We start from the raw sequence: 27,108 nt of genomic DNA, 5'->3' as shown, positions 1-27,108 counted from the left end.
CAATATAAATCAGAACTGAAGCAGAATTTATTGGCTTTCCCAGTTGCCAAAGTCTAACAGTATCATTTCCATAAGCTCACAGAATGAAACTCTGTGATGTGGACTTCAGGCGCACCGAGCCAATATGAGCCAGAAATGAGAGAATTTGAATTCACATGATCAGGGGACTAGTCAGCAAACAAACATTTATCTCCCATCCCCCCCACAATCTTTGAAAATTATGAAATTAAGAATGAATTATTTTGGTCCTCTGGAAAGAACTTGACAGTTGAAGAACTGAAGATTAAGAATTACAGTCTGATCTGAGGTTTTTAAATGCTGCTAACAATTTATTCTTCACTTGTACTGAGAGGTGCTTCCAGTGCTTTTGGATAAAAGACATTGCGTTTTTTGAAGTAACGTGTTTTATTCGTTTGTTTGCTAAGTGAACAAAAATTGGCTGTATGAAGGACTGTAAGTGCCCTTGACAATAAGCAGTGCATTTGTCATAGTTTTATCGTGTTGTCTAGTTACAGATGAAGTCCCTCGTTTCACATTATGTAAATCAAATAGTCATGTTGCAGCCTCACGCATTATGATATGATGTGTTGTATGTTTAGAAAAAGCACATAAAATCCCTTTAGCCCTACATCTGAATATACTTTACACTCCGTGATTCTTGGCCCTAAGGTGAAGGTTTGATTTTATATGGTTCTTTAATTTTCTGCATTACCATATTGTTCAATATCATCTGTTTTGGGTGTTTCTCTCTCCATTTGTTTGCTGGCAAAGGCTCTTGCAAAATATAAATATCCGTTATTTAATGCAATTCCCAAGACTTCTACCTCACTGATCCTGGGGCCCTTATCTCATTACAGAGGTGATTGTGTATCATCTTCTTCTTTTGCTTCAGAGTAGAAGCTTTTTTATCTATCTTTGTATTCTTCTCCTTATTCAGTGCTTGGGGTATAAGAAGCACTTAATGAAGCCTGCCACATCCAGTTGTATAGGTTGTGCATACACAGCAGTAGAGGGAGCCATTTACATTGTTGTCTATCTAAATGTGCCCCTGCAATTATGCAGTGCACAACCTATACAACCAGGCATAGTGTCCCTGTGATAAATTTGATTTTTACATCATCTAATAACAGAGAAAGGCTAAATATATCTGGTTATTTACTTGTAACAAAAATGTCAGCTAACCTTTTCCCTTCCTCTTCTTCTGTAATTATGTTCAGATGTCACACCACCAGGGGGATATATTTTCCTATATCATTTGATGTTGGTTTTGAGCCACAGAGATGAACTTTGCCCAAGGTGAACACCAGAAGAGGTGTCTTTTTGCATTTTTTTGATAGATGGAGAAGATTCTGTATCGTACTAAAATCAAAGGAAGAATCGAAGAACCAGGCAAGAAAGACGGTGAAGAAGATAACTCTAGAAATCTCAACCACTATGCTTGGGTGACCCAGGGCCATCACATTCTCTTATTATATTATACTCTTTAGATCCTCTGAGAAAGTGGGATTGAGTGTGGGGGAGCAAATTCTTGGTTAGAAACTAGTGACCAGAAAATATGATGTATTTGAAGGTGGTTTCCCAGTGGAAAGATGCTGGGGGGGGTGGGGATGGTTAGTGTTCATCTCGGTGGCTGTCAAATGACCACTCAGTGCTTGAAAAACCTTTTATTATAATCCTGAGAATAAGTGGTCCAATTAAGATCAGTCTTGTTTTGCTCAGATTTATAACATTTTCAGTTTTGTATCTTGAATATTGAAGGATAAAGTTAAACCACTAGTTTAACTGAAAAAAGGTTTATGGGTAGGGTAGCTTGAGTGGTTACCTTTTATGAGAGAAAAGTATATCTTCTCTCCTTTATCTAGAGTTCTTTCTAATTTTGGCATGTATTTTCAGAGAGATCATATTTTACATCAAAAGAAATAAATATTAAAACCCTCAGTGCTGATGGACAGTGTAATTATTCAGTTCATTAAAATGTTTTTCTCTGCTATTTACTTTTAAGTAATTAGCAAAAATGAAGGTACTTTGCAACATATATTCAGTTGGAACAGTAGACTTTTTACGCATATGCAAGCAATATTATAGGATTATATCTTCTCTATATAAAAGAAAATTTTTTGTGTAGAGTGAAGATTAATGTATTAAGTGATAACAGCCAACTTTCAGTTATCCAGGATGGCTTAAGTAGTTTATAGATTTACCAGAATAAAGTGTAATAGATATTTGAGAAAAACATTAAAATTTTTACAAGTTAGTGAGAACATGCTATACTGTTCCTATTGTTTGGAAATACACAGCAATCAGTAGCTAGCACATCATAACACTACGTTGTGTTTATTGTGTTTTGGGAATGACCCACTCCCTTACCAGTCAGACGAGAGGTCTCTGCAATAGGTCTTTTCTAGAGCAAAGATATGTCTGACATGCATTATAAAGGCACAGGCGAGAGAAAGCATGGCCCCTAAAATAAACCAAAGCCAAATATGTAAGGGTGGAGTTAATTAAGTGAGGAAAGGAAGGGAAAAGAAATAATGTGCACAAGGGTCTGAGTCTCTGTCTTCCTTAAGTTCCTGTGACATATTGTGGAAGTGTTCTCAGCTGAGACCCACAGGAGTAATAAATCTTCAAGTGATTTTTTTATGAAGCAATTCATGTGATAAACTATCATACTTCTATTATTTTTGTTGTTTATAACTGCAGAATGGTAAATTTATTTCTAAATATTGGATGTGATTGAAATGAATTAAATTTATATTATGTCCATTTGAGCCTTATGTTGAAAATATATTATTGAAGGTTATATTTTATTTTATTTATCCGGAATCTATCCTTCTCCCCATTGCTCTAGTAATCAAGAGTTGATTCTCTATCTGTTTCATAGAAATAATCTCTGTAGGAAATTTACCAGGAGGAATAGTAAAAAATTATAATAATTAATTGTTGATATTAAAATACTTTGTTCCCTAGTTCATTCATACCCATGCCTATCCACATTATTTCTTTTCTGTCTCCAACTTTATGGAATAAAAATGACAATGTTGTAGCAATCACTAATTTTTACGATAATTTGTAACTAAGATGATTCCTCGTTGTAGAAAGATATCTTTGAAAAAATATTAAATATCAATTGAAGTCAATGTGAACATCTTATTGAGGCAGTTATGCAGTCTTTTTAAAGAGTTGGTAAAAGTAGCTGCATGATGTAAAATGTAATAATAGAATAAGGCCTATGTGGCTTCTTTCTGTATATATTAAGATCTAATGTTAACAATAAAAAATATATGCTTCGCTATGCTTAATTACTATATGGTAGGTCACAGACTGTGTTCACTTCTTTAAGTCATGTGACAATCTGGCTGACTAGATAATCAGAAAATTTTCCCATTATTGACATCTATAAATTATAGATAAAATATAATAAACATCCTTGTACATGCACAGATAAGCCAAAAACAATAAAGGCTCCATCAAAAAGTGTAGTAATCTTCTGAGGTAATGTGATAGCTGTCCTGGGGAGAGTCTGTTGGACTTAAGAATTTGGGTTTTGGGTTTTAACTCCCACTTACAGAAAAGACTTTGAGGTTGTGCAAAGTGGGAACATGGAACTGAAATGATTACATGCAGCCAGAACCCTTAGATGCCTACACCCTTAATAAAAGTATTTTCTGGTAAAAGCTCTGCAAACAAGCACAAGTTGGCAGCAGGAAGCATTCTGTCTCAGCCATGACCCCAGGTTAGGAAAAATCAGTTCCTCTGGATAGTCATTACCACAAATGTGATTCTGACATTGAAACACTAGTGAAAGCATGTGCAAGACTGCTTTAAAGGGGCCCTCTTTCAACTTAGACCACACAAGGCAACCACAAATAAAGTACAGCTGAATGAGTTCACAATAGAATATTCCAAAACACAAGATGACAACATCTTTCATTGTAAGAGTCAAGAGTCACAATAAAGAATAATTTAAAAAACTGACAGACATTATAAAAAGTAGGTTCGCATGACTTAAAACAAAAAATTTAAAATACGAGAATAAGATGTTGTGGAAAAAAGAACAGTTGATTTGACAAATGAGGAAAATAAAACATCTATAAAAGAAATATGGTACTTATGCTTAAAATCTCAGTTTCTGAGTTGAAGAGCAGATTAGATGCAGCTGAAGAGAGCACTATTGGATTGGATGATAGATCTGAGGCATTCTCCCAGAAGGCTGCATAGACTGGTTAAGAGACGGACATAGAGAAGTATGCATGACAGTTACAGACATCAGAATGAGAAGAACTAACACACACCTAAAGAAGTTCTAGGAGAAGAGACTAGAGAGAATGTGAGAGATAAATGGGAAGAATTTTTATGTGTTCATGGATCTTCAAGTTGAAAAACATACGAGTACCAAAGAAGAGAAATAAGAACAAAATCAGTGCCTAGACACATTTTTCTTGGACCACAGAACTGCAAAGACAAAAAGAAATCTTAAAACTGACCAGAAACTGTTATATGTCCATTAGATTTCAATTAAAAAAATTTACCGGAAACCAAATGCATGAAAGAAAAGCAAGGTAATTGTAGACTTCTAATTTATGTTTGTGAACACTAGAGTAAAATGAAATAATATCTTCACTGTGCTGAGGGCAAATAAAACCAACCTAAAATTCTACACTCAGCTACTGTTCCATTATAAATAAATGCAAACTAAGGAGATACTGAAGAATATACTAAAAGAAAGAATAATGAGCTCTCTAGAAAGTAAAGATATAAAACATTACTAGGAAAAAGAAATTGCTAAATATGGGGCCGGCCTGGTGGTTCAGTGGTTATGTGTGCACGTTCCGCTTCTTGGCGGCCTGGGGTTCACCAGTTTGGATCCCAGGTGCAGACATGGCGCTGCTTGGCATGCCATGCTGTGGTAGGTGTCCCACATATAAAATAGAGGAAGATGGGCATGGATGTTAGCTCAGGGCGAGGCTTCCTCAGCAAAAAAAGAGGAGGACTGGCAGTAGTTAGCTCAGGGCTAATCTTCCTCAAAAAGAAAAAAAAAAGAAATTGCTAAATAGATAGGCAAATCCAAATAGGCAGTGATGGTTTAGAGAAAACTGTCTAACTTGAGATTTTAAAAATTGCAGTAGAATTATAATGTCAGGTAAAAATTACACATAAAATTGAAGGAAGAGATTGGATTAAAAGCTTTGATGTTCTTACCTTTTCAGGAAGAGACTGAAGATAGTTTTTAACTTTAGACATTTTAAGTGAATGTGATAGGCAGAATAATGTCCATGTTCTAATCCACAGAACATATGACTGTGTTATCTTATATGTCAACAAGGACTTTGCAGATGTGCTTATGTTAAGAATTTTGAGATTAAGAGATTATCCTGAGTTATCTGAGGGAGCCTAAGGTCACATAGCTAGTAAAAGATGTATAAAAATTTTGGGGGCCAGTCTGGTGGCATAGTAGTTAAGTTCGCACGCTCTGCTTCTGCTCTTTGGCCTGGGGTTCATGGATTTGGATCCTGGGTGTGGACCCACACACTACTCATTGAGCCATGCTGTGGTGGTGTCCCACATATAAAATAGAGGATGATTAGCACAGATGTTAGCTCAGGGATAATCTTCCTCAAGCAGAAAGAGGAGGATTGGAAACAGATGGTAGCTCAGTGCCATTATTCCTCAACAAAAAAAAAAAAAAAAAAAAAAGAAAATTTTGCATTTTCCCTCCAAAGCTCATAACTGGTTAGGGAATGCTCTCCAAGGTATAGTAGTCAAATAAAGAGCAAATTATAGAGTATTATTCTTGGTTAGATCTCACCTATGTAAAAATACTAGTTTCCTCATGTCCTTATTAAAATGATTATTATCAGTCTTAAAGATTTGTCGATCTTATGATATAAAATGTGATTCTGGCAGATGCCTTCTTCCCCACACCCCAAACATATCAGGTGCCTTCCCTTGGCACATCCCTGCCAAACCTTCCCCGTGTCAAGATTCCTACAGGGAAAACTAAACAACCTTGAAAGTTTTAATTGGGATAAAATGTGATTCTGTTTTAAATTGTATTTTTTACATTTAAATCTTAAATCTGGTAATTATTTTTGTGTTGTGTGAAGTAGAGATCCTATAATATTTTTAAAATGGAAAGCCATGTTCCAACACCAGATATATATACATATATATTTTGTAATAAAAAAATGAAATCCTGTAAAATTCAAAACAAGGTGGAATTTTATTTTTGAAATATTGTCTTCTGAAATAGGACAACATGTTTCAGGATTATATCAGGTAAAAATGTATCATAAAAATTTAATCTCACATTTTCTTAGAATTAAAGATAAATTTTATTCTTAGTTTGAATTAAATTCTTAGAGATAAAAGGTGTGGTTCAGTTATTCATATAACTATTGAAAATGAGTCACATAACCTCTAATGTTTGTGGGAAGTTTATCTTTACTTCAATTTTCTATTTTTCTTTCTAGGAAAGATTTCTGTGTACACAAAGATGAACCATGTGATACTGTTGGTAAGTGGATATAAAAATTTTTACACTTTTGATTTCTGGGGACCTTGAACACATAATTTGTTTAAATGTAGAGAATTATTTGAGACTGCTAATTTTAACAGAATATTTTTAGAATGTCAGACGTATATATTTTCCACCCATATGTTTAATCATTTGTCATTGCTTCAGTTATTAATAAAACAACTTTAAGACATGTATACACTATAGGAGAAAATTTTAAACAGTGCTGTAAGAATATCATGTGTTCTTGTTATTTTTTTCAGAGATATACACATGGGTTCAATAAAATTCTATTATTAGTACTAAACCAAAACAATATATATTAATGACAATATGATTGACCGTTTTCAGGCTAACAGATTTGTTTTTGAGTTATACGTACTTGAAGCTCTTTGCAGACTGTGCCAAAGAAAGTCCATCTGTTTTGCCCAGCTCGTGAGGATTTTCTGTATACAAAGTACCAAATTTTCTATAGTTTGTCCTGGATATCTAAAATCCCTAAAAGATAACCATATAGTGAATAGAATCTATGAAACTAGAGTTTTTAATTTCCAAAAAATGTCCACATATATGCTAATATAAATTCATCTGTATAAATTTACCTATCCAAATATATATATATAAAAATATCTATGTAACTGTATATAGATATAAACTATATATAAACTATATAACTATATATAAACATATATATATAGTTTTAAGTCATGTAGCTATATATAATAGGATATTATTGGTAATATATATTTAAGAGTCATAATATGGTTTTGATATACCATGTAGGGTTCATTTCTATAGGATGGTAAGTATTTTAACTTAACCATCTTTGAAGTGTCATTTATTCTTTGCAAGAGGAAGAAAAAAAGGGATAAAAACAATAAAGGGTTGTGGTTATTTTAAAAAAATAATTCTAACTGATTCCATTAACTTAAGTTCTCATAACCTCCGCCTGCAGTTTTCTTCTCCTTTTCTTGCCTGAAATCTCCAGAAATTACATCTTGATATATAGTTTTAATCAACCTAACCATGGAAGCTTTTGATTACCAATAAAGCTTGTCTCAAAATAGTTACCTTTTCCTCCACTTCAACAATTAGGTTGCCCCTAAAGGCTTCTTTAATATAGACAGATCAAGTTCTTGCCTCATTGAGCATCTGAGAGAAATCAGCAACTTGGGCAGTCTCTTCCATAATTACGCATGCTAACTCCCTCTTTATATCATGGACACATGGACTGAGGAAACAAGCACTAATGTGTGGAAAACCAATTTATGATTTGATTATGACTCTGTTTCACATCTTGCTAAATCTGCTAATTGAAAAAGCATGCATATTCACCATAGGTATTGTCTGTAAAACATATTCCGGTTTAAAGTACATTTGAATAATGAAGTACGTTGGTGTCTTTGGACTGTCAGCATATGTATGGTTAAGCAGCAGAGTGGAGTTATTATTCCCCAGCTCTACTTGTCGAATCCATGAAGAGTTTGATAAAAATTGGTTTTAAATATAGCCAGAATGTGGAAAGTCCAGTGCTCTTCCTGTGATCTCCCTGTATTTCTGAGTGCTTTGATTCTCAGGGACAGCTCTGGCATCACTAAATCCTAATTCTCCCCTCTGTATCTTGTGGCAATTCTTTTTCCCAGCCCAAAGGTGAGACAAGACTCTTTTTCCTATTTAGTCTTGAGCAGAGTAGAAGTCTGAAAAATTTTTTCAAAACAGATAAAATGAAAACCTATAACAATTCAGAGTCTCTTCACCCCAATCTCCACCCCTCAACAAAAAACCTTTTCTCACACTAACCATGCCTGTTCCTAGAGACATATGCGTTGATAAGATTTACATAGACATCTGTGAGAAATAGGTGCTGCGGTTGCCACTCCATCATCCTCATCCACGCCTCTACCACTGTGCAGCCGCAGTGCCATGTAGGAAGGGATACTTCTCCAGGGACGGGTCATAATTAGACCCATCAAGGGGCTCATTTCAGGATCTGAGGCCGTAACAGTCAGCACATGGCACTGCCCTGGTTGGGACATGTGACCTGTCACTTATGTTCACCTCATGAAGCTGAGGAAAGGAACATTTTTCATGGTTGAATGTTGTTCATATATGTCCCCACTGGCTCTAAACAATGAAGGATGCAACCCTGATGGCTGTAATCACTAAGGAAACCAGGCTTTGGATGAATCTGACATCAAACATTTTAAAATCTCCTATTGGAATAGTATCGATTGTATTTTGTCGGATGGTTTTCTTAAGTCAGTGTATACCTTCTTTCCTCTTTTATCTATTGCTGATGTGAAGTCAGCCCATTTCACTTTGGGCTTTCATACTGTAACACAAATACTGAAAGAGTAGAAGGAGAAAGGAAAGAAGTGGATGTATTAGTTTGAATAATATGGGCCTGAATGATAACTTTAACATGACAATTTCCCCTAGTCTCCTGAGTATACTGTAAGGGAAAAAACAGCAGTTAAAAGCTTTGAATTTATATTATTAACTTGAATTATAAATGGAGAAGAATGCTTTATTTTAAAAACAATGGTAAGACTTAGGCCATGCCTTGTAATTTAAGTGACACTTTCGTGGACATTATCTCATTTAATTCCCTCAAAATCTGAACTCCCTAGTTTTATTATTATTATTACTATTATTTTATGGATGAAGAAAACTCTGAAATAGAATATACCATGGATTTTCAATTCAGACATCTACATTTAAATCAGAGCTCTCCTGTATATTACTTATGTTAATGTGAATATGAGCACAGGTTACATTATTGACCTCACAGAATATTGTGGAACTGTGACACTTGCAAAGACAACTAATTTTTAATTGGCAGTCAATATGCCCTAGTTTCTATCACATCCTCTTACTCCCTGCATTGAAGCTACCTGTTTGCCCAGCATCACTGTTAGTAAATGGTGGGGCTGGCCTCTGCCTCAAATATTCTTACTATTTTGAGAGTCGGCCCTCTTTTAAAACATAATACATTCATGTAATAGAGGACAACTAGAAAACTGCAGGTGAGAAAAATATCTTTGAATAAAGTCATAGCATAAAATCATGTAAATTAAAAAAAATATAAAGAAATGACAAATATAAACTTGGAAATAACTTTCATTTACCAGCATTTTAACTTTGAAACAATAGGATATTTTGCTTCTTTGCTAATGTGAAAGATGTATACATTTTAAGCGAGATGGGCTGTATCAATGTTATGGGATAATTTAAATAAATACTTCAGTTGATAAGTTGCACTTATTTATTAAGCATATATTTGAAAAGCTAGTTAGAGGGTTAGAGGTAAAAGTTGCATTACTACCCCCTGGGTCACACATTTTACTGTTGTTTTAGTTAGGTAGCTGGTTTGGTAGGTTGTTAGGTAGGTATTTAAATACTAGAGGGAAGAAAATGCTATTAAAAGTTTTAATCAACAAAATATCAGTTCTAAGATATATGTGTGTTCACTTTTTAACATCCTTAAAATTGAGATTTCTGTTGCAACCAGTGGCTTCTTAGAATTATGTCATAGTTTAATTCAAAGTTTTTTAAATCTTAGGTTGGATGAACTATAATGGTATCCTTAAATTTCGGGAGAAATAAAGTATAATACCGGCTGTGAGTGGCAGCTATTTATGTCCTGGTATTGCTATTGAAGTTGCCTCACTTTCTGTGGCAGATGGAATCATGGTCCTCAGAGAGGTCCATGTCCTAATCCCTGGAACCCGGGAGTATGTTAGGTTACATGGCAACGGGAAATTAAGGTTGCAGGTAGAAGTCAGGCTACCAATCAACTGACCTTAAAATAGGAGGGTTATCCTGGGCTATCCTGGTATACCCAGTGTGATCACAAGGGTCCTTAAAAGTAGAAAAGGGAAGTAGAAGAGTTCAGAGTCAGAGGGAGACATGATTACTGAAGAAAGGCACAGAGAGATGTGATATGAGAAGGCTTTGATTTGTCGTTACTGGTTTTGAAGGTGGAGGAAGGGCAACCCAAGTAAAGAAACATGAGTGGTCTCTAAAACCTGGAAGAAGCAACATAGAGAATTGTAAGATAATAAATTCAGGTGTTTTAAGCCACTAAATTTGTGATGATTTGTTACAACAGCCATAGGAAAACAATACACGTTCTAATAAATAATGACCCTGCCCCATCACTTATAGAGAAGGAATAAAGAAACATGGTGCTCTCCAATCTTTATGCAGTGGGGTCGACAATTCTGGCTCTATAGTGAGTTTAAGAACTAGTGAAGAGTTTGAGATTAGATAAAAAATAGACATTAGCACCATGATATATAAATATACATAAAGAGCAAAAAACTGGGGCTTACTAACAAACACAATTAATTATAATTGACCATTTCTGGCTGAGAGACTAGACCAAAAAAATAGTCTATATCGTCTGTTAACTATGAAAGAAATCAAATCAATTCTTTAAAATATTTCCAAGGAAATACCAAGCCCTGATGATTTTACAGATGATTTCTACTAAAATGCGAAAGAACAGATCATTCCACTATTAAACAAACAATTTTAGAACAAAGAAAAGGATGAATTAAAACCATATAAATTTCTTACCAAATCCTAAAGAGGACAGTGTAAGAAAGAAAAATAATAAGCTATTCTCACTCAGCAAAGGAATGAAAGAATTCTAAACCATATATTGGCAGATATTATCTCACAGTGTATTTTTTAAATAACTAAGTAAGGTTATTTTATTCAAGATTTATTCCAGAAATGCAAGGATAGTTTAACATTAGAAAATCTTAAAATGTAACTATGTAATCCAATTAAAGATAAAAACCATATGATCATCACAATGGATAAAGAAAGTATCTTTCATAAAATTGGAAACATATTCATGATAAAAACTCTTGGCAAAATAGGGCAAAGTAGGAACTTTATTAACCCAGTTAAAGGTATTTACAAAAAAATACATAAATACCTCTTTTAAAAGAGTGAAGTGTTAAACACATTCCTTTTAAAATCAGAAACAAGTACAGGATTCTACTATCAAATCAATATTATCAATATTATGATAATCAATAGTAAATCAATATCAATAGCAAATCAATATTCAATAACCAGATGCATTTTATATACCTGCAGTAGACAGTGAGACATTTAATTCAAAAATTATATTTAATATATGGAAAAACAAAGTTCTTTGAAATAGACCTAATAAATAAGACATATGGAGAAAATTATAGAGCTATCTTTCAATTCAATATAGACATAACTCAATGAAAAGATAAACCATACTCATGGTTTAAAAGACTAGAGATGATGCAAATGTCCATTTCCCTCAAATTGATCTATTGATGCAACGTATTTCTGTAAAAATTATAACTGGAGTTTTGGAGGAAAATGAACTTGCTGATTCTAAATGTTATATGGAGGAGCATAGGCCTAAGAATTACCAAGACACTAGTGAAGAAATATGGAGGGGGAATGTGTTCTCTCAGATATCAAGATATAGTATATATAATAAATAGGACAATGCAGTTGCACATATTTGGGAAATTGATATATAAGACAAAACACTAGGAGATGGGGCACATGATGTTAAGACAATTGATTATTCACGTGGATAAAAGTGGAAGTGAATCACATGGTTTAATTTTTTTAAAATTTAGAAAAGAAAATAAAGAAAAATAATTTTATATTTTTTAAGTAGAGACAGATTTCTCAAAAAGGACACAAAAATTTAGTTCATAGAGGAAATTCTTGATGAATTCAACTATATTAATATTTAAAATTTTTGTGTATCAAAAGATATCTTAGTGACAGAGGGAAAAAAAAACCCAAGCTTCCATCAGGGAGAAGATACTATATTTCATGAATTTTCCGGTGTCTTCATTGTCATTGATTTAAGATGTACCTTTTTTTAATGTACCACAAAAGAGAAAAAAAAAACAATGTGGTAAATTCTAATTGTAAGACACTATCGATTTTAAGACATATCACAATGTGAAATAATGTGAATCTTGGAATTAGTGATGTATAGTATTTGTTGTAACACATGTAACCAACAAAGTATTAGAACTCAGAGTATGAAAACAGCTTCTATAAATTAGTGAGTAAGAAACAAACAAGCAAGTAGACGTGCCAAATAGAGCAAAAGATTCTAACAGCTATTTTTAGAAGAGAATACATCAGGAGTGACTTACAGAAAAAAAATGAAAGATGTCAACCTCATTAGCAATTAGGGAAATGTATGTTCAGATCGCAAGGAACTTTCTACCAATGAGATTGATCAAATTAAAAGTCTGACGTTATCAAGTGAGGGGAAGAATGTGAATTTATGGAAACACTTTTACACTTCAGGAAAGAAGGTAAATTGATATAACCACTTTAGAAAACTTCTGGCAGTCTGCTAAAACTAGCATATGTATAAGCTGTGATCATGAATTCCATTCTTAGGCATATATCTAAGGGAATCCTATGTGCACTAAAGACATGTAATAGAACATTAATAGTCATCAAGCAAGAGTAAATTAATTGATCAATATTTGATAAATCAAGAAACCATAGTAGGGGCTGGCCCGGTGGTGCAGTGGTTAAGTGCACACGTTCCGTCCGCTTTGGAGGCCGGGGGTTCACTGGTTCGGATCCCGGGTGCAGACATGGCACTGCTTGGCAGGCCATGCTGTGGTAGGCGTTACACAAATAAAAAAGTAGAGGAAGATGGGCATGGGTGTTAGCTCAGGGCTAGTCTTCCTCATCGAAAAGAGGAGGATTGGCAGCAGTTAGCTCAGGGCTAATCTTCCTCAAAAAAAGAAAAAAAGAAACCATAGCGTATGTGTGGTGTATAACTGGAAAATATCACCCGGTAGGAGATTGTAGAGATGATATGGCATAAAGCCTCAAGCTATAAAGAATTTCAACATTTCACTTTCAGTTAGAGGATGAGAACTCAGCAATTGAGCCTGAGAAAACACATTTACCCTAGAAATTTAAACATATGTACACAGTCTGTCAAAGTCTAAAGTTAATGCACAGAATACAGGAATACATGATCCTTAGAACACTTCATATACCCTGCCCTGATTGTCCGCTGTTATTATTTTTAAAATTTTCTTTCCATTTTTAAAGCCCACAAGGTGTTGTTATGGTTTTCTACAGTCAATACTTAATTAGGTTTATCCACATATTTATGCTTTTATTAGTTCTTCATTCTTTCTTAAAGCCCAGATCTTTCTTCTGATCGTACTTTCTTGATAACTGAAGTGGTATTTATTAGAATTTCCTTTCGTAAAGATCTGCTTGTGGAAAATCTTTAAGTTTTTGTTAGTCTGAAAATGTTTTAATTTCACCCTCATTTTGAAAGGTATTTTAAGTGAGTATAGAATCCAAATAATTCAGCTTCTTATTCTGATTTCCATCTCTCTTATTCTTTCTTCGTATCCATCTCTGTCTTTCTATGCTGTGCTTCAGATAACTTTTTCAGCTATATTTCTCAGTTTACACTAATTTTCTGTTTTCTTAGTAGGCTATTTAGTCTGTTTAACTTATTCGTCAAGGATTTTTACATTTCAGTAACTTTTATTTCTAGACATTCCTTTTGATTTTTTTCTGAATCTGCTAGGGTGTTTTGATAATATATTGAGCCTTCCTCATGTTTTCAATCTTTTCTTTAAGGTGTAAATCATTTAAAGTGTACTTTTTCAACCGTCACTAACTAATAATTCTATTATTGAAGTTCTTGTGGTTCTAGTTTTCTTTGTTGATTTTGCTGAATCCTGTTCATGGTGATTTGTCACTCATAGGTTATATAATTTGGTATTTATGCTCTCCTTTCTTTCTTTTTTTTAATCTATGAGAATCCTATGTAGCCGGGAAAAGAGGGTGCCTCTCTCAAGATGGAAATTTTAGTCACAAGTACCTTAGGGATATTTAAGTTAATTTCTTGGGTTAGTATTCCGTAGATCATGCATGCAATGTAAATTAGATATCCCAACTGTATGAATATTCTCAGAGGAGGCTTTGTGGGTCTTTATTTGTTTGTTTGTTTGTTTTTTTAAGCAGAGTGTGGGTCAAAGTAGTCAAATTTTTATGCCATTTTTTGTGCCGGAAAGCAGTTTGTTTTTCTAATCTAGCCTTTCACTGGGTTTAGCAGATTGTGTTGAGGGAGAGGGAGATGGTATTCCCTCCCCCTCACTGTATATAGTGGTAGCTTTATGTAGAAGTTTCAGTTGCAAGGCCTTACCTTGAGGGGTCTCTCAAGGCACTGTCTTTGACTCAGTGTGGTGGCTAACGCTGAATGCCTTTGGATTTGAGTTTGGCAAATGTCCGTAGGTGACCAGCACAACAGTGCCAGCTCAGAACTCAGCATTCTCCCTTTTTTTCTTTAGGCCCATGGAGAATTTCCCTTACTTGTATACTCAACCTTGTGTTTAAGAGGATTTTTATTTTTGTTCCAGTATTTGTATGTATGGGTCTGCAAATAGAATTATCTTGCTGCTAGAAGTGGACATTCAAGGAAAATTTTTAAAGCATTATTTATATATTTTTGTACATGCTATGGCTGCACTCGGTCATCCAGTCCACTTTCTCAACATTCAGTCCAATTTCTCAACGTCAGTGCTGTGGCACTGATTGGAGAATTGGTGTTACAGTTATATGACTTCCACAAATTTTTTAAAAATAATTTTAGAAGCTGTTCTGTAGATGCTTAAATTGGCTATAAGCCGTAAGCCAGTGATTCTCAAACTTTTTGGTCTTAGCATCCATTTATACCCTTGAGAATTATTGAAGACCCCAAAGGACGTTTTTATGTAAGTAATACTTATCAGTTGTCAACATATTAGAGATTGAAACTGAGAAATTTTACAGACATTTTAATTCATTTATATGAACAATAATAAACTCACCAAATGTTACCGTAAAGAACATGCTTTTTATAAAAATTAACTACACTATTCAAAACAAAAAATAGTGAGAAGATATGACTTTGATTTATATTTTTGCAAAAATCTCTTTATACTGCTTTGTAGAAGACAGCTGGGATCTTATATCTGCTTTTGCATGTAAGGTGTTGCTATTTGTTAGTTTGGTTGACGTGTACGAAGAAAATCTGACCTCACGAGATATGTAGTTGGAAAATGGATGAATATTTTTTGATTATTGTAGATATTCTTCTTTGAAACTAAAACACAAGTGGTAGTGTCTGAATGGTTAACGGATTGTGGCAATGTGGAATCTGAAAGCATGTCAATAAATTTTGATCCTCTGTTGCATTAATATCTGTTGATATATCTTATACTTTAAGTGGTTGTTTTAACTATGCATGACTTTTTGGCATCATTCATGGGTCAATTGGAAAATATTGGTTCCCTGAGTTAGATCTTCTAGATGTTGACACATTTCACCATACTATATATATAAAAAATTGTATTTGTCAATATCACCATCAATCTCATCAGAAAAGTCTTTAAGTGTTTAAGTGTTGGGAAACTGCCAAGCTCATGGTGGTAGATAAAAGTTTTCCAATGGTCTAATTTCAGTTGAAAGCTCAAATTTTATTATTGGCAAAAAAAAAAAAAAAATACCATCAGTTAGTCTCCTTGGAGTGGCAGGTTCACTTTGCTTGTTTTTGGGTAAATGTCACCCAAATTCCAAAGTCCGAATAACCAATGTTTGTCTGTCAGACATTCTTTCCAGTAAAAACGGTGTTCAATGAATAGCACACTTAGTTCAGCTCATAACTCAAACAATCTCATTGTACTTTTCCTGGAGACATCATATTTTCATATTTTTGTCTGCTGCAGAAATGTTTTATCCATACTTCCTTTTTGTTATACAATATATTTAAAAAATGGGTTTACTTGAAAGTTCAGATTTAATAAAATTAATATGTTTTACTGCCTCATCTAGGACATTTTAAAGTAAAATTGGCATTTTCTCCTCCTGGGAGTGAGTGGCAGTGAAAAATAAAATGACTGCCAGTGAAGTTTGGTGCCACTGCCTTAACCTGTGCGAGGCAATTTTACCTACCATTGCTTTTGCACCGTTAACGTAAATGTTGACAGTTTTGACCTCGTGGACCTCTTGAAAAGATCTTAGGGGGCCTATTGAAGAGATAATCAGTATTGATAGCCTGTGATCACTCGTGTGTGTGTGTGTGTATGTGTCTGTGTGTGTGTGTTTCATGAAACCTTTAAGGACTTTAAAATATAGAAAACTGGTAAACAATTCGAGCTGGCAAAGGTACATGTTGATCAATATTAGTTTCCAGCTATGAGTATTTTTCTAATACTTGTTGATGAGAAGGCTGTGCATGCTTTACCACCAGATTTCCAACTGTAGATGCTTTGACCCTCCCTGCATTCTACTGCTAAGACTTAGATGCTTCAATATTATTAATAAACTTACTTCTCTTGTCTTTCAACAGGTTGGAAAGATAGTTTATTCTTCTGTACACTTCTGAATAATTCTGATTTTATGTATTTGCAAATTGTCAAACAGGCAGACAGACCACCTAGGAAGCAACTGCCAAAAAGAAACATATTCAGAGACTAAAACATACTTAAATAAGCGTTTTATGTTGACACTGTACATGTGAGAATCTCCAGACACTTCCCTTTCCAAACACCAATACATTCTCCAAACCACATTTCAGCAGAAGTAATCATTTTTATTGGGTGAGAAGAAGAGGTCAAGCCAATTTTTTTAAGTAGCTTAATTTTCATTAAACAGCAGTTGTGGCATTTTCTCTTCAATTGTGGCACCTAAAGTGCAGAGAATTTCAGACTGAAAATACTTCAAGAAATTACTGAGGTCATCTCTCTACTCTAATACCCTTTGAGTTAGAACTATATTATTTCTACCAAAACACCATAATTAGTTTAATGTTCAATAGTTTCAAATTTGTAATCCTTTGGACTGGGCAAAGAATGCAGTTAACTTTTTTTCTATGTAAATCTTACTTTCTAAGTGAATTAATACAACTATGCAAAAATAAATGGGTGTTACTTTAAGCCACTACATTTGTGGTAATTTGTTATGCAACAATAGAAAACGAATGCTCTCAGACTAAAAGATGCGTATTATTATACATTGATTGGGGGTTTTATATCCTGGAAGAAAATGAGGCCACCTTGGATGAAAGTACACCTCATGGCCCTCTATGAAAGCAGAGTGAGAAAGAAGAATATGTTTGTAAGGAATAAAAGTTAGGGGAGAAATTCAGAGAGATTTCCACTTGTCATACCTATGGGACAGTAAAACAGTGAAAGGATTTTAAGAGGATTTTTCAACAATTTTCTGCAATCCTACAATCTTTACAATTTCTCCACATTTAATATTTCTTTTCCCACCTTGTTGGTGATGGAAAAAAGGACACTAAAGTGAAGTGGGTCTGAACAGTTGCCCTGTGTAGCAGAAAGGACAGGGGTGGGGAACACTGGAGGTAAATTGAAGGAGGTAATTTGGTTGGCACTAGTTTGGAATATAGGAAAATGTACCAATCTTTGGGCGTCCAGCAAAGAAATTAAGAAAACCCAAGGGTATCAGACTGGGCTGAGGCATGACTCTAACTTTACAGTAAAAAGACCTGTGCAGTTCTTCACTTGATAAGGTCATCATATAATCTGTGAAGTTCTTCTATTGCTGAGGTCATCACATAATCTGTAGTTCATTACAAGACAGTTTGAAAAGTTTAAGGAGGCATAATTAATAATCATGCTTGGACAAAAGTGTAAAATGAGAAGCCCCAGGCAAACTAGCTATATGGCCACTGTATTATAAATGAGTATGTTTGAGACATACTTTTACGTATTAATCTGATTTGTAAATTATACATTAAAAAGTACTTATTAAGGTATAACAATTATTTCTGTAATTTAGATATTTCATTACTTGATCTCCTCATAATAATAATTAAATTTACTGGGAATCAGCATATGAACTTTTGTTGCATATATTGGATGCTGGTTTCACACCATTTCTCTCACCCTTGCTTTCCTTCAATCTAGATGGCCACAGAGCATTGGCTATTAGTACATTATGATGGTCTAGGTCTTAGATATATTAGATACAAAAAGAGTGAGAACCTTCATCATGTTCTAAGTTATAATATCTGAAAGACCTGGAAACATACTTAGAAGATAATATGAACTGTTCTTTATTTGTCCTTCTTCCTCGATTTTTATTGGTTCCTTCATTTCAGATGATCTTCTTTTCACTTTTCTGTCTCTCTATCTCTCTATTTTTTTCATTTGTTCAATTTTCTCCAATACTTTCAAGCACCTACTGTGTGCCTGAGAACGTATTAGGTGCTAGGTGCTAACAATAGAGTGGTAACCAAAATGAACCTACTTACACATTCTTTTAAATCTTTTCCTTTTTTCTGTCCTTTTGTTATTCTTACCGAGGTAACTAAAGAAATCTCCCATTTGTCTTTCTTTTCCTGTGAGCCAACTTTCTCTCCACAGTTAGGCTATCATAGCTTCCAAGCATAAATGCACTGACGCACGTCTCTTAAGTATCGAGAAGCCTTAGTATTTATTAAAAATCTGGATATCATCTATCATCAAATTTTAATAGTCTTATTATGATCAGAAGACCGTGCCTTGATCTCAGTAAAATTTTTTTGTTTCATTTATTTATTTTTTGAAGCAAGAGCATTGAAGAAAATTGATAGTGTATAATTTTTTCTTTTTGTTTAATTATTAGTATGTAATAATACTAATTAACCTAGGTTATTTTAGTGTAAATGTTTAGTAGGTCAGTTCTATTATAGTATATAGAATATTATCAATTATTATATGGCAAAAAATGTAGAAACTATGTAAGCCCATACAGAAGAAAATGCTTTTTCAGATATTGCAATGATTTGAGTCTTTAATACCTAAATAGTCTAGTGATGGAACAAAGTTGTTGTTTTGTATTTGTCATAGTCTTCCCAATTCTAGTCCTTAAGTATTTGGAAAATGGTAATGACTCTAGAGAATATTGAGATTATTGAGATGCTTCATTTGCACTGTAGAAATAATAAAATTCCATAGGTAATTTTCTTTACATTACAAGATGCTGGTTCTTAGTGGTTTTTTGCAGAGAAGAAACTATCTGTGTCTAGTTTAAGGTAAGCTGGAGTAAACACACTCCACTCTTCTCTCTCGAATGCAGCTATAAAACGTGGGAGAATGGAAGAGCTATTTGAGGATTTTAAAAAGTAAATAGTAGCATGCAGATTGGGAAGAAGACGAGAATTTGAAGTACCACCAAATCAGCAGTGAGTTTATTATTTTTCTCTCTCTCTCCTGGACTCAACACGGGCCAAACTTGGAAGTGGTCGTTAGCATATGTATAGAGAGAGCTCTAGGGAATCCTTCTAGTTTGAATCAAGGATCAGAAAGGTCCCCTAATATTCAGGGAGAGTGGAGAAAATCCCCCCTTTAAAAGAATTGTCTGCATTCTCTCCTGCCCCATCTGCCAAGTGATTATATGCTAGTGGCAGTGGGGACAGCAACAGTGGCAGCAACAGGAGTCATAAAAATTTGAGATGAACCTTTCTCTCTGATCTGAGGAGCTTTTATTCCAAGAGGGTGGGGTGAATCTCATTACTTTTAGTCTCTATCCTCCTATTGCTTAGACCTAGAAGCAGACACAATCATGAGAAGTGCACAGCAGAGTAGGGTAACCAAAGCATAAACTTTCTGCAAGCAAGACTGAAATAAGAACCAGAGGGACATGGAAGGTACCAGGGAGATAATGGAGAGGGAGGAGCTAGGGAAGGTAACCCTATAAGGGGTTTATCAACTCCTTTGCTCACCTCTAAGCTTTGCAAGTGTGAATATAACCCTCAGATTTCTTTGAGAAATGAGCTACTAAGCTACTGAGCCACCTATGTCCAGACTGGTCACTGGGTGACAAAAACATAGGCTAGCTTTGAATTGCAATGAAAAGTCTTTGAAAATTTGACAATGAAACCAAACCCCATAGAAGCCTTGAAAGTTTGGAACTTACATCCTGAACCCAGCTAGGTGATGTTATGCTACAAAAATTTGAAAGTATCAGCATTCTTCATAGGATGCTTTAAGTAAGATTGAGAGTCTCTTAATATAAATTCAAAATATCCAGGATACAATCCAAAATTACACCAGCTATAAAAAATAGGATAATCTCAATTTGCATGGGAAAAGAAACTCAACAGATGCCTACCCAGAGATGGTACAGATTTTGGAATTATCTGACAAGGACTAAAATATCTATTATAAAGATGTTCCAACAAGTAAGAGCAAACATTCTTGAAATGAATGGAACGATAGAAGGTCTCAGAAAATAAATAGAATATATAAAGAAAAACCAAATGGAAATATTAGAATTAAGAAAAGAATGAACAAAATTAAAATCTCTCTGGATTTAGAGAAAGGAGTTAGTGAACTTAATGATGGCTCAGAAATTAATCTGAACACTAGAGAGAAAAGAATATTGGGGAAAGAAATATGCATAGTGTCTCAGGGTTCTGTAGGAAATATCATAAGTAGTCATCATGGGTCCCAGAAGGAGAAAGAAGGAAAGAAGAAATATGACTGAAGACTTCTCAAAATTGGCAAAAGATTTAAACCGTCAGATTTAAGAAGCCAAGTAAACTCCAAACAAGAAATTCCAAAAGAAGTGCACAGCCCGAGATATAATCAAACACTGAAAGCTAAAGACAAAGACAAAGTGACACAGGGGCTGGCCTGATGGCGAACTGGTTAAGTTCACACATTCTGCTTCGGTAGGTAGCCCAGGGTTTGCTGGTTTGGATCCTGGGTGTGGACTGGCTCACTGCTTGTCAAGCCATGCTGTGGCAGACATCCCACATAGAATAGAGGAAGGTGGGCACAGATGTTAGCTCAGGGCCAGTCTTCCTCGGCAAAAAGAGGAGGATTGGTGGCAGATGTTAGCTCAGGGCTGATCTTCCTCAAAAAAATAAAATTAAAGTAAAATTAAAATAAAAAAATCAATTAAAAAAAAGTCAGCAAAAAAAAATCCCATTATTTTTAGGGAAACAGTGATGCTAATGACTGCAGATTTCTCATGACAAACCATGAAAGCCAGAAGGGTGGCACGCCATTTTTAAAATACTGAGAGAAAGGATTGTCAGTGTAGATGAAGGTGAAACAGGGCATTCTCAGATGAAGAAAAATTAAGAGAATTTATAATAAAAAGAACTGCTTTAAAACAATTGCCAAAGTAAGTAATTCTGACAGAAGGAAAATTATACTTAAAGGAAACTTGGAACATCAGGAATGAAGAAAGAGTAAAAGAAATGACAAACATGTGGATAAATATAATAGACTTTTTCTCATCTTTGATGTTTTAAATGTTAGATAGTTGAAAGCAAAAATCATAATGTTGTCTGATGGAATTTATGATGTGTGTGGATGTAATACCTAAGAGAGCTACAACATACATGGAGGAGGGTAAAGGGACCCACGTGGTATTAAACTTCCCACATTTCACTTGAAGTGGCAAAATATTGATTCTAAGTAGACTTTGACAGTTGAATAGGTATAATGTAAAAACTAGAGTAAACAGCCACTAAACAAGGATACAAAAAGATGTAGTTAAAAACATAAATAAATTAAAATGTGATACTTAAAAATTTGAGACTTTCCCTCTTTTCAAAGGTTTTTGTTCAAAAGAGCAAAAAGAAGTCAGGAAAGGAAAACAGGATATAAACACCATCAACAACAAAAAACAAACATAAAACGGTAGACATAAATCCCAACACACTAATAAGTACATTATATATAAATAGTCTAAGCATACCTTTAGAAGAAGGAGATCCCCAGAATGGACTGAAAAAAAAAAACAAAGACACAACTCTTTTCTGTCTGCAAGAGATTCACTTCAAATGTAATACATAGGTTAAAAGTAAAGATGTGAAAAATATATGGCATGAAAAACTAATAAAAACTAAAAACACTCAAATGGCTATATTAATAGCAGACACTGTAGATTTTAGAACAAAGAAAATTACTAAGAGCTAAGAGGGATGGAATATAATAACAAAAAGGTTAATTCACTAAGATATAATAATCTTAAGTGTTTCAGCCCCTAAAAATAGACCTTTAAAATTTGTTAAATAAAAGCTCACAGAACTAAAAGGAAAAATAGACAAATGCACAATTATATTTGGAGATGGCAACACTCCTCTTAGTAACTGATAGGACCAGTTAACAGAAAACCAGTTAGCAAGTAAAAGAATCGAACACCATTATTAACTAACATTACACACTGCTCTACCCAAAATAGCAAAATATGCAGCCTTTTCAAGCAACATGGAAAATTTTCCAAGAGAGAACATTTTCCAGCTCGTAAGACAAACTTTTACATATTTAAAAGAAAGGAAATCATACAATGTGTATTCTTGAACATAATGAAATTAGACTAGAAATCAATTATAGTAAGATAAAATATTCTCCAACTATTTGGAAAATAACATATTTATAAATAATTTATGAGTCAAACAGGAAATTTCAAGGAAAATTAGAAAACAATTTGAACTGAAAAAACGAAGAAAAAACATAAATAAGTTAGGGGAAGCAGATAAATCAATGCTTAGAGGGAAATTTATAGGATTAAATATTTGTATTAAAAGGAAAGATTTGAGAATCAATAATCTACGTTTCTACCTAAATAAGCTGAAAAGGAGGAGCAAGCAAAACAAAACAACCATGTTCATAGCAAGTAGAAGGGATGAAATAATAAAGATAAGAGCATAAATCAATGAAATGAAAACAGAGAAACAATAATGAAAATCAGTGGAAGCAGATCTTGCATTTTGAAAATGTCAATAAAATTTTAAACCTCTAGTAAGTTTGACAAAGAAAAATAGAATATAGGAACAGTCTATTAATATCATCACTGAAAGGGGAGATATCACTACAAACTACTCAGACATTAAAAGAATCATTAGGGAATAATACAAACAGCTCTATACACATAAATTTGAGAACTTAAATGAAATAGACCAATTCAGGGAGAACCACAAATTAACAAAACATACTCAAGATAAAATAAATAGCCTGAATAATCTTATACATATTAAAGAAATTGAATTTGTAGTTTAAAACCATCCAAAAATGAAATCTCCAGGCCCAGGAAGTTTCATTGGTGAATTCTTTCAAAGAAGAAATAATATCAATTCTACATTATCTCTTTAAGAAAATAGAATGGTGAGGATGTTTCCTTACTCCTTTCATGAGGCCAGTTACTGTGATATTAAAACCAAACCAAGAGGAACAAGGGAAAAAAACCCGAACAACTACAGACCAATATTCCTCATGAGCATAGACACAAATATTAGCAAATTGAACCCAGCAATATATAGCAATAATAGAACAGAACCAAATAGGGCTTATCTCAATATCTGAAAATCAATCTGTGTAATCAAACATATTAAAAGTCTAAGAAAGAGACAAATTATTGTATCAACTGATGCAGAAAAAGCATGTGACAAAATTCATCTTCCGTTCAAATAAAAACTCTCAGAAATTCAGGAATAGAAGGAACCTGCCTTAATCTGATAAAGGGTACTTACCAAAAAAAAAAAAGTTAACATCACATTTAATGGTGAAAGAATGAATGCGTTCCCATTCAGACTGGAACGAGGCAAGTTTGTCCACTCCATCCTTCCTTTAGAAGTCTAGAAGTGAAATAGGTAAGAAAAATAAATGAAAGATATAAATAAATTTGAAGTAAAAAATAAAACTGTCCCCCTTTGCAGAAAACCTGATTGTTTACATAGAGAATGACAATGAATACGTGAAAAAAATCCTAAATTGTGAGTTTAGCAGGGTCACAGAATACAAAGTTAACAACAACAAAAATCCAATGTATTTTTATGTACTAGAATTGAACAACTGTTGAACATTTGAATTGTTGAACTAGAATTGAACATTTTGGAAACTGAAATTTTAAATGTTCGTGTGTATGTGTGTATATGTATATAATTTATCATAGTTTTAAAATGAAATATCTATGTATGAATTTAACCAATTATGTACAGATTCCGTATCCTAAAAACTACAAAATGTTGATGAGAGCTATATAAGAAGATCTAAATAAATGGCGAGACATACTGTGTTCATACATTAGAAGACAACATAGCATAGATGCAATTCTTCTCAAATTGATCTATAGATTTAACACAATTCCAATCAAAATTTCAGCACTTTTTCTATATATAGACAAGAAGATTCTAAAATTTATATGAAAAGGCAAATAACAAATAGCCAAAACAATTTTGAATGGAAAATTAATTTTGGAAGAATCATAGTACCCGATTTTAAGACTTACTGCAAAGCTTCAGTAATCAAGACAGTGTAGTATTGGTTCAGGAATGGGTTACATAGGTCAATGGATCAAAATAGTTTCCAGAAGTAGACCCACACAAATATTGCCGAATGATTTTCTACAAAGGTAAAAACTCTATTCAATGAAAAGAGAATAATCTTTCAACAAATGGTCTTTTGTTTGAAATTGGACATCAGCATGCAAAATAATGAACTTATGCAAAAGCTAATACAAGGTGGATTATTGATCTAAAGGTAAATTGTAAAACTATAAAAACTTAGAAGATGGGGGCTGGCCCTGTGGCCGAGTAGTTGGGTTTACTCACTCTGCTTTGGCGGCCCAGGGTTTCGCCAGTTTGGATCCTGGGTGTGGACATGGCACCATCATCAGGTCATGCTGGTGCAGCATCCTACATGCCACAACTAGAAGGACCCACAACTAGAATATACAACTATGTACTGTGGGGATTTGGGGAGAAAAAGCACAAAAAAAAAAAAAAAGATTGGCAGCAGGTGTTAGCTCAGGTGCCAATCTTTAAAAGAATTAAATAAATAAAAATGAAAACATAAGAGAAAATCTTTGTGACCTTGAATTAGGTAAAGAGTTTTTAGAGATGACACCGAAAGCATGATCTATGAAAGAAAGATTTGACAAACTGGATTTCATCTTATTATTAAAGCAACAATGACAACAGAAATACTTTTGCTCTGTAAAAGGATTAAAATACAAGTTATGGACTAGGAGAAAATATTTATAAATCACAAATCTAGATGCAAGAACTTACATATGGAATATATAAAGAACTCTGAAATCTCAACACTAAGAAAACAATTTAAAAATGTGCAAAAGACACTTCACAAAAAGGGTATATGGATGGCAAGTAAACATATGAAAAGATATTCAACATCATTTGTCATTAAGGATATGCAAATTAAAACCACAATGAGATATCACTATATATAAATTATATGAGTAAAATTAAAAATACTGACAATACCAAGTGCTGACGAGAATGTAGGCCAACTTTAACGCCCATGCATTGCTGCTGGAAGTCCCAAATTTTACAGCCACTTGGGAAAAGTTTGGCAGTTGCTTATAACGATAAACATGCACTTTTCATATGACCCAGTGATCTCATTCCTATTTACTTCAGAGCAATAAAAACTTATATTTACCTAAAACCTATTCATGAATGTTTATACCTACTTTATTCATAATTATCCCAAACTGGAAACATTCCAAATGTCCTTGAACAGGTGAATGGTTAGAAAACTGTGGTACATCCATACAATAGAATGCTATACAGAAATGAAGAGGAATGAAATATTCATTCATCTGTCGATTTAGAAGAACATCAAAGCATTTTGCTGAGTGAAAGGAGCCAGTTTCAAAAGATTACATGTCATATGATTACATTTTAAGACGTTCTCTACAAGACAAACCTATAATGATGATCAGGTCCGTGATCACCATTGGCTGGTGGTGGTGGAGGGTGTGATTAAAAAGGGATAGCACATGGCAGTTTTGGGTGTTCTGGCTTCTGTTGGTGGTGGTGGTTACGCTAAACAAGTGTTAAAATTCATAGAATTGTACAATAAAGTAAATGTTACTGTATATGAATTTAAAAATTAAAATTAAAACAAAAAGAATTGTTGTGATCCTTAGATATGCTTTTAGCATTACATCAGGGGATTCCACAAAGGTTTCTACAGGTTGTGTCCTGCACAAGGGGATCTGATCTACGGGCCTAATGGGAAGGAGGGACTGAAATCCAGCCCAGACTTTACCTGCCAAGCTCTTTTTCTAATCCTTCCATTCACTTGGGAAATATTTTTAATAAGTAATCTCCCAGTGTTGTGCCTCTTTTTAATTTACACTAATCACTCTTCTGTTTGAGGCCCAGCTAAGAAATGATAATTTTTTCAGATTTTAGTGTATGTTCAAATGTATTGTTTTAGAATTTTCAAATGGAAGGCTATTTCTTTGTTGTCCTGTTTTCGCTTTATCCCTGTTTAAATTCTACCCATTCTCCAGAATGCTGATTTTTTTTCATTTTGGACCTTCTGGATTACCTCTCCCTCTACCATGCCTAAACTTGGCAGACTTCAGTATACCTTTCTTGTAGCTTGCATTCCATTCACTCTCTCTCCTTCTAATCTCGTTATGGTCAATGATCTTGCTCAATGCTTGCCTGTGTCCTCAGCACATAGCACAGTGATTGAGCATCCCAGATGCTCAATCTATGTATTTCTGAATAGAAATGAATTCCTGATAAGAAAATAACATCTTTCCTATGGTTT

At 34.0% G+C, this 27,108-nt stretch overlaps 1 protein-coding gene across 2 annotated transcripts in view; it reads left to right on the top strand.

Annotated features, from left to right (window-relative positions):
- ADAMTS19 (ADAM metallopeptidase with thrombospondin type 1 motif 19) overlaps positions 1-27,108 on the top strand; it is a 236,414-nt gene that overhangs the window by 65,564 nt on the left and 143,742 nt on the right. For both annotated transcript variants that reach the window (XM_070234436.1, XM_023617756.2), the window contains one exon: positions 6,471-6,514. In XM_070234436.1, coding sequence (XP_070090537.1) covers positions 6,471-6,514 — 44 coding nt within the window. The remainder of the gene's footprint in view (positions 1-6,470; positions 6,515-27,108) is intronic.

This window comes from Equus caballus, chromosome 14 (assembly GCF_041296265.1).
Source record: "Equus caballus isolate H_3958 breed thoroughbred chromosome 14, TB-T2T, whole genome shotgun sequence".
Lineage (NCBI taxonomy): Eukaryota > Metazoa > Chordata > Mammalia > Perissodactyla > Equidae > Equus > Equus caballus.
The sequence above is the reverse complement of the archived record's forward strand: the minus strand, read 5'-3'. Positions and strand labels throughout refer to the sequence as shown.